The sequence below is a fragment of the Panulirus ornatus genome, chromosome 39 (genome assembly GCF_036320965.1).
Source record: "Panulirus ornatus isolate Po-2019 chromosome 39, ASM3632096v1, whole genome shotgun sequence".
Taxonomy (NCBI): Eukaryota; Metazoa; Arthropoda; class Malacostraca; order Decapoda; family Palinuridae; genus Panulirus; species Panulirus ornatus.
In genome coordinates, this window is record NC_092262.1 from 6,966,912 (window position 1) to 6,979,606 (window position 12,695).

The 12,695-nt window shown below is 46.6% G+C and overlaps 1 protein-coding gene across 1 annotated transcript in view; it reads left to right on the forward strand.

Annotated features, from left to right (window-relative positions):
* The first annotated feature begins 362 nt into the window (after window positions 1-362).
* The window catches only part of ttv (exostosin glycosyltransferase 1 ttv), a 355,264-nt gene continuing 342,931 nt past the window's right edge, over window positions 363-12,695 (forward strand). Inside the window, exon 1 of the mRNA XM_071684917.1 lies at window positions 363-1,776. Coding sequence (XP_071541018.1) covers window positions 878-1,776 — 899 coding nt within the window. The 5' untranslated portion in view covers window positions 363-877. The remainder of the gene's footprint in view (window positions 1,777-12,695) is intronic.

Sequence of the window (12,695 nt, forward strand, 5' to 3'; positions counted from 1 at the left end):
AGTTTGATTTCGATCACTGTGATGTATGAATTAGAAAGGTAATGTTCACGTAGGTGGTGAGTTTGATTTCGATCACTGTGATGTATGAATTAGAAAGGTAATGTTCACGTAGGTGGTGGGTTTGGGGTTGAGATGGTGCGTAGCGATGCAGGACGGCGTGTTTGTATTTTAACATTAAATAGCTATCAGCAGTTGAATGTCATTAAGTCATACTCCACACCACACACCACTCATTCAAAATGCAGAGGTTGCCGGATTGTGGCTCCACCAGGCGTAAGTTTAAAGCTGGCGCGGTTGTGTGACGTCGGGCGGAGTTTAGCGAGAGCGTCGCCAGAGGGCACCTGGTGCGACCTGAAGACACCAGTGATGTGTTTACAGGCGTTGGGTATGGTCGGTAGCAAACCCTTTGTCTGTTTTTTTTTCACAGTTGTTCGTCATAGTCGATACAATCATGTGATCCGTGAGAGCAGCTAGTATCCTCAAGGTCCCGCACACCCGTGGATGAGTGCAATAATCGTTGTCAGTCCGTAATATGGCTAGAAAAGGCTTGTTAGTTATCGTGTGGCCGAACCCAAACAAGACATGAGACGGCGTGACGGCTCTGCTGTCTCCCGGGATAGCACAGAACAGCTATGTCACTGTGTGTGTGCTCGGTGATTCCGTCTGGTCAGGATGGCATGAGTGGCAAGCTGTGTCACCAGAGATGTGTAGCCCCCAGGATGTGATGAAAGACCAGGCCTAGACGATTTAAGAACACCCCGAGCCACTCGGTTCTCGTGGAGTTTGTTTGTTTGTGTTTGTGTGTTGACGGTCGACGCCAGTGGGTAAGATCATGTTGATCGTTTGAGGCAGCCAGAAGAGAGACAGCCTTAGAAGAATGCAGGCCAAGAAACGATATCTACTGCTCTTTAGCTGCTGTGCTTTTCTGTCCTTTAGCTACTTCGGTTACCGGCATTTTAAGAGTCACCGACAGAGTAAGTGGTACCAGCACCTGTCATGCTATTCGGAAGACTCCGACCTGGTCCTGGACGAGGACATATCCCCAAGTCCGGAGTTCAGGAACAGGAGGACTACCATGGAGAACGAAAACACTCTGGCGTTCAAGGAGTGTCGCATGGAGACGTGTTTCGACTTCACCCTGTGCGAGAAAGATTTCAAAGTGTATGTGTATCCCGTTGATGACAGTGCGTCACCAAGCAACAGCTACATGAAAGTGCTCAATGTAATACAGGACTCGCATTACTACACGTCAGACCCTAGTCAAGCATGTATATTTGTTCTGAGTCTAGACACTTTGGATCGGGACACGTTAAGTAAAGAATATGTACGGAATATGCCACATAGGATTCAGCGTTTGCCATTATGGAACAATGGACAGAACCACATAATATTCAATCTTTACTCTGGCACCTTCCCTGAGTACACTGAAGATTTAGGCTTTGATGTTGGTAAGGCTATATTAGCCAAAGCCAGTATTTCTCACGAGAACTTTCGCAGGGGATTTGACATTTCGCTTCCACTGTTTCACAAGACTCACCCTGAACGTGGTGGAGACGATGGCTATTTGGAATCCAACAAGTTCCCAGGGACCAAGAAATACCTGTTATCCTTCAAGGGCAAGCGATATGTGTACGGTATTGGTAGTGAAACACGTAACAGCCTTTACCACTTGCATAATGAACGTGACGTAGTCCTCCTGACGACCTGTAAACACGGCGACAGCTGGAAGGAATACAAGGACGGGAGGTGTGACCACGACAATGCAGAATACGACAGGTCAGTTCCTCGTTGTTGTCATGATAAGCTTTCAAAGTCGGGGAATACCAGAGCTTATACTGATTACGAATGTCATGCACCTGTGCACTTATTCAAAAAAAGCTTTAAAACTCGTGTGGTGATTAAAGCTTATATGCAATCACACACACACACACACACACACACACACACACACACACACACACACATCAGTTTTTTTCAATAAAAATGCGATAACATACTTGCCATACATCATGATTATCTCTAAAAGTGGTGATAAAAGTGGCAATTATTTCAGGCAGATTGCACCAAAGTTACTGCTGTTGTCTTTAAGCAAACTTTTTTACTAGTTTGATTTATTTTTAAAGATGTTTTGAATGGTCCTATGTAGAGTCACTAGATAAGGAGAGCATTTATTATACCAAGATGATGTTTAATCTTGAATATGCTTTGAAGGATACGTTTTCTTCACGAATTTCGGTCTTGTCATTTTGACTGTGTCAGATAAGTAAGCAAGACAAGATTTATCACTTCTGACGCTGTGTTCGAACAATGTATTCATAAAGTAATTTATTTCGTTTCAAACAATACTTTCAGGTAGGTTATGATTTTTAACGCAACACTCTTTGAAGGTTTTCTGGTCTTGATTTGTGTGTGTGTGTGTGTGTGTGTGTGTGTGTGTGTGTGTGTGTGTCCACTTTAGTTTGATTTATAATTAAGGTCGAATGTTCTGAAATCACATTTATTATATCCCTCAGCACCTTTGGATGTGTGTTATCTGTGCTAGATGACCTGTGTTCGTGTGTCATATGTAGACCTGTGTTCGTGTGTCATATGTAGACCTGTGTTCGTGTGTCATATGTAGACCTGTGTTCGTGTGTCATATGTAGACCTGTGTTCGTGTGTCATATTTATTTCCTGGTATACAGTATTCCCTTGTCATGTTGGTACAATATTACACTTGCCCACACTTCAGGAAGTGAATGATTATAATATTTTCTTTGAACTGTATCACCTTCATGTTCAAAAACTGTGTTGAATTACCCTGAATCATTTATTAACAGTGTCTCCCCTACATCTTGTCATGGTTCCATTGTGGTCTTGAGTTTTTAGTATGGTCCGTGAACACCTTGCTCTTGGTGGTAGGATATACACTGGTCTGCAGAAGTGGAAATAAGTATTTTTTTTTTCATGAATGAAACTTCAAGCCTTAAATCTTCGAAATAATGGCCCCTAAAATTGCTAGCTTTTTGTTTTTACGTTTCAGCTTGACATTAAAAAAAATGCTTAGAAAAAAGGTAAATATACTCGAAACTGAATATTTTATTTATGTGAAGGATATTTCCTAATAATTAGTCGTATCTCAAAGTTGATGCATTGCTTGTGAACTTAACAAATCGTTAGAAGCGTTGAAGCACGTATATCTCGTAGGCAAGCTAAGGGCTTGCGAAAGTGGGTCTGAAATTTGGGTCTCCTTAGGCCTGAAAAAGGTCGCTCCCTGTTGGTCATCGTCCAGTAAGTATACAGACACTGTGGCAGGGTGCAGTACACATGATCATGCTGTCTTATCATTTGTTTTCGGTGTTCCGTTGAGACTCGTGTCGGTATCATGTCCTTGTGTCAGTTTCAGTAGAAGTGGTTTCTGTTGATATGCTCACCCAAGCTTTATGATTGCATTTTTTTCCCTCAGAAGTTTTTTTTTTTTTTCTTTTGTTTCTGCCTCTTATTGATTGGTATAAATTTCTCTGTTCATTGTTTCATTGTCTTCTCCCCAGATCTATATACATTTTATCAGCATCTTTTCCCTGCCTGAATTCTCTTCAGCTTATTTCACGTAGCTCTAAAGTCTTTTTCCCTAACAGCTTTTAAAGAATTGAAGCCATCGTCGGAAGAGTCCTATTGTATTACCTCATGATCACCTTTTTCCAGAATGGAAATAGATTTTCTTTTAAGGTCATTTGTGATCATGAGGTTAAAGAAGTATGGTTTATAGTGTCTTCTTGTTTGTGTCATTGTGTGTGGGGAACCAGGAGGTTATGTGGCAGTTCTTCAGAATTTCTTTATCGATTAGATACTCTTTTTTCTTACAATATAGACCATGATACTCTCATGTTGCAGTGTCATATTTTTTTAAGTGGTCTTTGATAAGATAGATAGGATGATGAGATTCGATCTCGTGGTTCGTCTAGATGCCACTGCTGTATCATTGATTGGCCTCGCACAGGTTGGAAGGTCGATTAATGTTATGGCTACAGGTTGTGTAAGAGAGACTTTTGTTTATATTACAGGGTGTGATCAGCGGGTCCTTACTGGCCAGAAGGCACAGTGCACGAGGATATACGAAGACCTTTGGGGGCGGATATGGGAATGGGAAGTATGAAAGGGATTAATGAAAAGCTGTTTTGAAATGGGGTTGAATATGTTTAGCAGAGGTGTGTGTGTGTGTGTGTGTGTGTGTGTAAGGAGTGAGACTTTGTTCAAGTTTCGGGGGAATGTTTTTGGTGGAGGAGGATGCTCAGCGTCTTCCAATCCTCATCTTTTCACCCATCATTGATTCTCCCATCACCCATTTCGTGGCCCTCCCCATCTCCTCCGTTCCGCCCCTAGGCGTATGTGCGATTATGTTAACCATGGCACTTACAGGGACGCGGGCTGACGCGGCCTCAGGGCCGCCCTTGACCGTGGGAGGTGCGTCAGGTGGTGCAAGGTAGAGTGACACTTGCGGTAGACTTCGGCTTCGGAAGGTCGACTAAAGATTTGGTCCGCCGCTGGTGTGTGAGTCTTATGTATAATGAGTGACGTGTGGCACGGGGCGTGCCCCAGTACTGGCCATCTGGGATGAAAGTTGAGGTAGGGAATGAATAAGATGGCAGCAAGTATTAATTTGAACTGCTCGTGTGTGGAATTTTTTTTCTCGTCTTAATCATCCGGGAAGGTCATGAAAAAGAAAATGAGACACGGTTAAACCAGTCCTTTCCTTATGTATACGTATGAAAGCTTTCTCCTCTTTTTTTTTTTGTAAGCTGTCTCCCGTAAGAGATCGTCACAATTAGTCAATCATTTGTGTTCGTAAGTACTCAACTATCGTTGGATCAGCGAGGTCAGAGATGATTCACACACAACGTTACGAGATATGTATGTCACTATCTCATCCGAGATCATTTTTTCTTTGCCACAGTCACTTGAGAAGTAACCTAATTTTGACCACTAAATGATTGTTATGGATAACTTATTTTTCTTTTTATAGATATATCACATTTTTTTGGACTTTAGTGGGCTCTTGATAATCTTTAGCACCACCTGCTAGTAAGTTTACAGCTTTTAGCGACAAAAATAGCGAAAAAAATATCAAGTAAGGGAGGGTGGAGTTAGACATTAACCAGGAGGAAATGTATTGGTTGGTGTGGGTGTGATGGGGGGTTGGGTGGGGAAGGCGCCGGAGTGGTCGCCAGGAGGAGGGAGGAGGAGGAGAGGGCACTGTGTTATTTATGGGCTCAGCAGCGGCCTCACGCGAAGGCCTACTCTCTCTCTCTCTCTCTCTCTCTCTCTCTCTCTCTCTCTCTCTCTCTCTCTCTCTCTCTCTCTCTCTCTCTCTCTCACCCCCCCCCCTCTCTCTCTCTCGCCGTGGCTTCAAGCAAGACCAGCTGGACGTATATATACATGGCTGCGGCATCACACAGGGTCTGCTGTGTGTGGAATCGTCTGACCTCTCCTCCCCCCCTCCATCTGTTGGTACTCCTTCCCTTTCTGGCTCTTTTCCTTTACCGTCCGCTGGTGCGCACTGGGCTCTCCTCTGTGTGGTAATTCCTCCCAATCTGGCTGGTTCCCGTCCTGCCCTGTCTGCCCTCCCTGTCTCATGCCAGTCGTCTCTGTGGTACTCCTCTCCTCCCCTTCTGGTTCCTGTCCCTCCGAGCCTGGTTCCTGCACCACCCTGTGTCACGCCCCCACACCTCTTACCCCTCCCTCAGCTCTCCGTGTGTCGGATGCATTAAACAGCGGGCAGCCAGGGAGCGGCTGGCCTCCCAGCATCCTGTGGACAAGTTGCCGTTAATAATGCCGCCTCTTCCTCCCTCTCCTTTACACCCTCTTCTCCTTTTCCGGATGATTCTCTCCCCACGTCCTCGACCTCTTCCTTCATCCCTCACATCCTGAATCTTCTTCCTTCTTACCTTCATATCCATCCACCTCATTCTCACGTCCGTTTTTTTTTTTTTATCACGTTTTCTTCTCAATCTCTCCCCTTTTGAACTTCCTTGCCCAGTCGGGTGTTATCTCTCTGCCTTTAATCCTCTTGGTCCTGCCTCATAGCCCGACGCATGAGAGATGCACCGACGAAGCGAGATTATGAGGCAGATGAGTGGACAAGGTAAGGTGACAAGCGTTTCCTTCTCCCTGCACTTTCTCGACCATTCCCCCCACACTCATTAATCATCTTTTCCCGTTACACCCAGTTAACATAGCCCCTCATATTGCTATCTTTTCCCCCCTTTGCACTATCCTTCCACGTCTCCTCGTATAATTACTTTTATGCTCACACCTTCCTACCATGGCTCCTCATGGTCTATCCCTTCCCCCCTACACCGTCCTTACCATGCACCACCTCATATTCTATCGCATTCGCTCATCATCTACACCCAAATCTCGCCTCGTGTGATCAGAGTGTGTGGTGGGGTGAGGGAGGAGGTGGCATGGATGGGTGATATGGGCTGTAGGCCTATCGTCTGCCCCGGGATCATTAAAGGCCGTGAGCGTCAGGTTTATAACCCAACCACCAGGTCTCGAGAAGTCTTTAAAAACTACCTTTCACGTGTGTTTCAGGGTGAATGCCACACCGTACACGCCGCCCTAGGAGAGAGAGAGAGAGAGAGAGAGAGAGAGAGAGAGAGAGAGAGAGAGAGAGAGAGAGAGAGAGAGAGAGAGCACCTTCGGATGTTACGAAGTTGGTTAATGAGTGCAGCGTGACCGCACAAACACTCTCAGGCTCTGGCCAGCTAACTCCATGACGCTAGGCGTGGTCGTGCTCGGGGGAAAAGCGGAGGGTGGGTGAGGGTCGGAGGGCTTAAGGAGCAGGGGAATCGTAGAATGAAAGGGAGCTCCGGGGTGGGGGGTCATGGAGTAACCCCTGGTTTTGGGTGTTATGCATAAATGGAAGGAGATATGTTAAGGTATATTTAATTCGTATATTGGTTTATGTAGTTATTATTTTATTGACTTGAACAATAGGTTTATTTACTTAGTCGTTTGTTGGTTGATGTGGTTATTCAATTATTTTATGGACCGTTGAATAATAGGTATATTTCTTTATTCGTTTATTGGTTTATGTAGTTACTGATTGGTGTGTCTGCATGTCCGACTGTGGTAAAAGTTGGGGGTCAAGGGGGCCGTGCACAGGATTATTATGTTGTGAGTTGTTAGGAAGGAGGTTGATGGCCTGGTTAAACATGGATTGTGGAAGAGAGAGAGAGAGAGAGAGAGAGAGAGAGAGAGAGAGAGAGAGAGAGAGAGAGAGGGGGGGGGGGGCTGGGAGTGGAAAAGAAAAGGGGAGAGGGAGGAAGATAGACTGGGATGGAGTGAATAGGAGTAGTATGGGAGAGAGGGTGGATAGAGAGAGGGAGAGAGAGAGGGAAGAGAGAGAGAGAGAGGGACATCAAGAGAGAAATTGAGATTCAGAGTTACCGTGATTTAAATGTAAATAGATAATGTACGTTCACGGGAGTCCCAATCCGATGTGAACTCTCCCGTCTGACTGTTTAAAAATCTATTCGTGTTTGCGCTTGGGCTGAGGCAGTTGGGTTATTAATCAGGAGCACGGTGATTAATGCTTCAGGGTGATGGAAGCAGAGTTGTGTGTTCTGGGTTTGCCTTCTTGTTCCGTTTTGCGTCTTTACTGTGCCATTCCCAGTATGGGCTGGGGGACCGAGAGGCTCCTTGTTGACTCGTATTGCCGTTGAAGAGTTTTTGCGCCGGGTGTTGTTCTCTGGTTTTATCCACGTGATCCTCTTTATTGTATTGTCATGACGAATCCGTTGAATGGTGTGTTGATTGAAGTATGTACGCATTTTATGAAGGGTTTTCGTGAATGGTGTGTTATTTGATGTATATGTATTTTATGAAGGGTTTCGTATGATATTCGACTCTAAACATCGTGTATGATGAGGTGCCATATGTGATTTGTTGTCAAGATTTGTCTTAGACAATTTTTGCGGGAGGAATCTTTCGTATCTTACTTTGATTTGCATGTATGAACCTTGTCTTGGATGGTATCATTTGTGGCCTGTTCGGCATGGGCGTCTTCCATGCAGAGGATCCGTTTCGTACTATCGTGCATGAACGTTTTCAAGTGACGGGTCTTTTAAGGCTTATCTTGAACGTTTCGAGTGACGGATCTTTTAAGGCTTATCTTGAACGTTTTCAATTGACGGATCTTTTAAGGCTTATCTTGAACGTTTCCAAGTGACGGATCTTTTAAGGCTTATCTTAAACGTTTTCAAGGGATGAACTTTTTCAAGCGACGGATCTTTTAAGGTTTATCTTCAACGTTTTCAAGGGATGGAGCTTTCAAGGCTTGTCTTCCATGAGTTCCTCATTCGCGAGGATTTTCCCTGACTCGGGGAAGGTCTGTAGAGCGAACTGTTGCTTCGAGGGTTGTGTATGATACTGCATACGTGAGAGGGTCATGGAGGAAGGTGTTAGGCCAGCAGGATGGTGGTGAGACATGGGTTGCAGATCCAGCCTCAATTGGGACTGTATACCATGGCGTGTGACGGTGAATTACCTCGAACGTTATCATGGGGGATGGAAGGGATAATCAGTGGTTTGGGTGGGGGGGTTTGAGGAGTTGGTGGAGGAGCTTGTGTGTGGCATAAAGCGTGGAGGATTATACAGGAGGGGAAGGAGGGAGGAGGCGGAGGTGGTCGAAGTGCAGTGTGTGTTTGGTGGCTGCTGGGGAAACCAATGTGTTTACCCCCATCATCTGACCCTGGTGACAGTAGGGACGACTTTTAGCACTCAGAGGCCCCGTCGTTTGATTCATGCCCTCGCTCCGCCCTGCCTCTCGTCCTTCCACACTGCCACTGTGTCAGTCGCGGCTCGAGTTACTCTCACACATAACTTTTTTTTTTCTTTCTTTCTTTCATTGAATCGTCTTGCGTAGTGAGGATACAATGGATCTTAACGACCCCATTAATGTGTATTTTTTTCATGTAATGAGGGTGGGCTGTTTTGGGTTGCGTACACACACACACTAACTCTCTCTCTCTCTCTCTCTCTCTCTCTCTCTCTCTCTCTCTCTCTCTCTCTCTCTCTCTCTCTCTCTCTGTATATATATATATATATATATATATATATATATATATATATATATATATATATATATATATATATATATATATATATATATATATATATATATATATATATATATATATATATATATATATATATATATATATATTCCACCTTAGGATTGGAGGCAACAGAGAGAATGGGAGGGTATTTGTCGGCTAGCTCTTGAGAGAGAGAGAGAGAGAGAGAGAGAGAGAGAGAGAGAGAGAGAGAGAGAGAGAGAGAGAGAGAGAGAGTGGGGGGGGGGGGTGAGTTAAGGAGGACCCCAGTGATAGCGCAGCAGAGAAAGATAGATACACATTAAGGGGATGTATCTAAATTATTAGGTCAGACCTGGGCCCCCCCCTCCCTAGGATGCTGTGTAAGCCCTCCTGAGTAAGTAGGGATCGTGTTTACTGCCTTGTGTGTTGGAGCTGAGCAGGAGGGTTCTTGTTGGGAGTTTACTTGTAAATGGATTCAGTGGTGTTGCCAACTGGTGCTGGGCCGGAGCCGTATTGCATCTCTTGATCCAGCGAGCTGTTGTTATACTCTGAGCCTGCAGGACCGCTAGGACTCGAGCTTAATTGATGCGTGGGTAATTTGCCCACTGACGTGTTTACTAAAGCCTGCAGTTCTTAATTGTGTTATCCAGAGTGGGAGTAACACGTCCGACGTTGATGGTTGTACTGAATTGTGGCGCAGTGCCAGTCAGGCATTCGAGAGCCTCGTGGAAGATGATACGGACGCACCAACTGTACGTAGAGGATGATATGGACGCACCAACTGTACGTAGAGGAAGATATGGACGCACCAACTGTAAGTAGAAGATATAGACGCACCAACTGTACGAAGAGGATGACATGGACGCACCAACTGTACGTAGAGGATGATACGGACGCACCAACTGTACGTAGAAGATATAGACGCGCCAACTGGACGTAGAGGATGATATAGACGCACCAACTGTTCGTAGAGGATGATACGGACGCACCAACTGCACGTAGAAGATATAGACGCACCAACTGTACGTAGAGGACGATATAGACGCACCAACTGTACGTAGAGGATGATATGGACGCACCAACTGTACGTAGAGGAAGATATGGACGCACCAACTGTACGTAGAAGATATAGACGCACCAACTGTACGTAGAGGATGACATGGACGCACCAACTGTACGTAGAGGATGATATGGACGCACCAACTGTACGTAGAGGATGATGTAGACGCACCAACTGTACGTAGAGGATGATATGGACGCACCAACTGGACGTAGAGGATGATATAGACGCACCAACTGTTCGTAGAGGATGATACGGACGCACCAAGTGCACGTAGAAGATATAGACGCACCAACTGTACGTAGAGGACGGTATAGACGCACCAACCGTACGTAGAGGATGATATGGACGCACCAACTGTACGTAGAAGATACAGACGCACCAACTGTACGTAGAGGACGATATAGACGCACCAACTGTACGTAGAGGACGATATAGACGCACCAACTGTACGTAGAGGACGATATAGACGCACCAACTGTACGTAGAGGACGATATAGACGCACCAACTGGACGTAGAGGAAGATATAGACGCACCAACTGGACGTAGAGGATGATGTAGACGCACTCATTGTGTACAGGATGATATAGACGCTCCAAAACTATGGTTGAGGGGCATGGCGCAGCATAGCTACGGTACTTCTAACTGGGGGAGGGGGGGGAATGAAGACTCTTTGGGGGGGGGGAGGTGAAGGCTCTTTGGGGGGGAGGCGAAGGCTCTTTGGGGAGGGGATTGAAGGCTCTTTGGGGGGGCGGGGTTGCGACGGTGTCGATAATGAGGCTGATAATCACTTTAAGTCACCCCTCCTGGGAGGAGGGGCTCCAGTGCCCAGAGATTGTGGTACTGTAATCAACCAGCGAAGACCGGGGGGTGGGGGGGGGGGGAGATAATTTCCCATTTTTTATTTATTTTTTTTTTTTTAAAGAAACCGGGGGGGGGGGGGGGGGGGGATATCAAGCGAAAGAAGCGTTTTCTTTCCCTCGCGAGTCCTTTTATATTGGCTCTCAGGAGCCGAACATTGGTTGGATGAGCAGAGATATCGGGGTATTGTTGGTGTTTTCGGGCGATAGTTGTGTTTTTTACGCCAAGCGGCACCGGCGGGCCGAAGGATATTTAGCCTTAGAGCGCTCTGATTGGACGGGGCTCAGCGGTACTCGTACGTCAGGCGATATGAAGACGTCAAGCGATTGTGATTGGTCAGTTATGAAACGGCACCGATAGGTCGGACGATGTTAAGCCGTCCAGGCCTTTGATTGGTCAGTGTGTGTGATGGCATCCCGTAAGTCAAACGCTATTAAGCCGTCAGGTGATATCCGGTTGGACAATACGAGACGTGTGTTAACGTCATTTTCTCCGCGTCGAAATGTTTCGGTGGCGAACAACTCGTGTTTGATGCCGGAAATGAGAGGGTTGTGATGTGTACCTTTGCCACCCTATCGTGTAGCTTGTCACCCTATCGTGTAGGCTTCGGGCTTCATAGACTCCCAGGGAGTGGGAGCCTAGCCTTTGCCACCCTATCGTGTAGGCTTCGAGCTTCGTAGACCTCTAGGGAGTGGGAGCCTAGCCTTTGCCACCCTATCGTGTAGGCTTCGAGCTTCGTAGACCTCTAGGGAGTGGGAGCCTAGCCTTTGCCACCCTATCGTGTAGGCTTCGAGCTTCGTAGACCTCTAGGGAGTGGGAGCCTAGCCTTGCCTAGCCACACCTAGCTCAGCTTTGCCTCCTCTTTCGTGAACGAGTGAGATGGGGTTTCAGTAGTGGGTGAAAGCATCGCAGAACGGCTTTTGCGATTGCCAGGAGTCACACAACACACGCCAGGGCTCGTTGCCGGTGGAAACACACACCCGGAATATGATTGCAGTGGTTGTGCAGTGCACGTCAGTGGACGTTTGGCACCGGCCCCCCCTTCAGAGCACTTACCGGTTTTAATATCATTTGACTTACCGATGCCGTCTCGTACTGACCACTCAGGGCGCTTTAACGGCTTAATATCGTTTGACTTACCGGCATAATAACCACTTCCGATCTTTAATGGTGTAAAGGGGGGGGGGGGGGGTGTGGATTGGCGAGGGTGTGGGGACGGTGAGGCAGCCTCGTTGGGGATGGTGAGGTGGGTATGTTGTGGTTGTGTTGGAGGCTTGGGAAAGCAGCCTTACTTTGGTGGTGTTGGGGATGGTGAAGTAGCCTTACTGTGCTGTGGTGGTGTTGGGGATGGTGAAGCAGCCTTACTGTGGTGGTGTTGGGGATGGTGAAGTAGCCTTACTGTGGTGGTGTTGGGGATGGTGAAGCAGCCTTACTGTGGTGGTGTTGGGGATGGTGAAGCAGCCTTACTGTGGTGGTGTTGGGGATGGTGAAGCAGCCTTACTGTGGTGGTGTTGGGGATGGTGAAGTAGCCTTACTGTGGTGGTGTTGGGGATGGTGAAGTAGCCTTACTGTGGTGGTGTTGGGGATGGTGAAGCAGCCTTACTGTGGTGGTGTTGGGGATGGTGAAGTAGCCTTACTGTGGTGGTGTTGGGGATGGTGAAGTAGCCTTACTGTGCTGTGGTGGTGTTGGGGA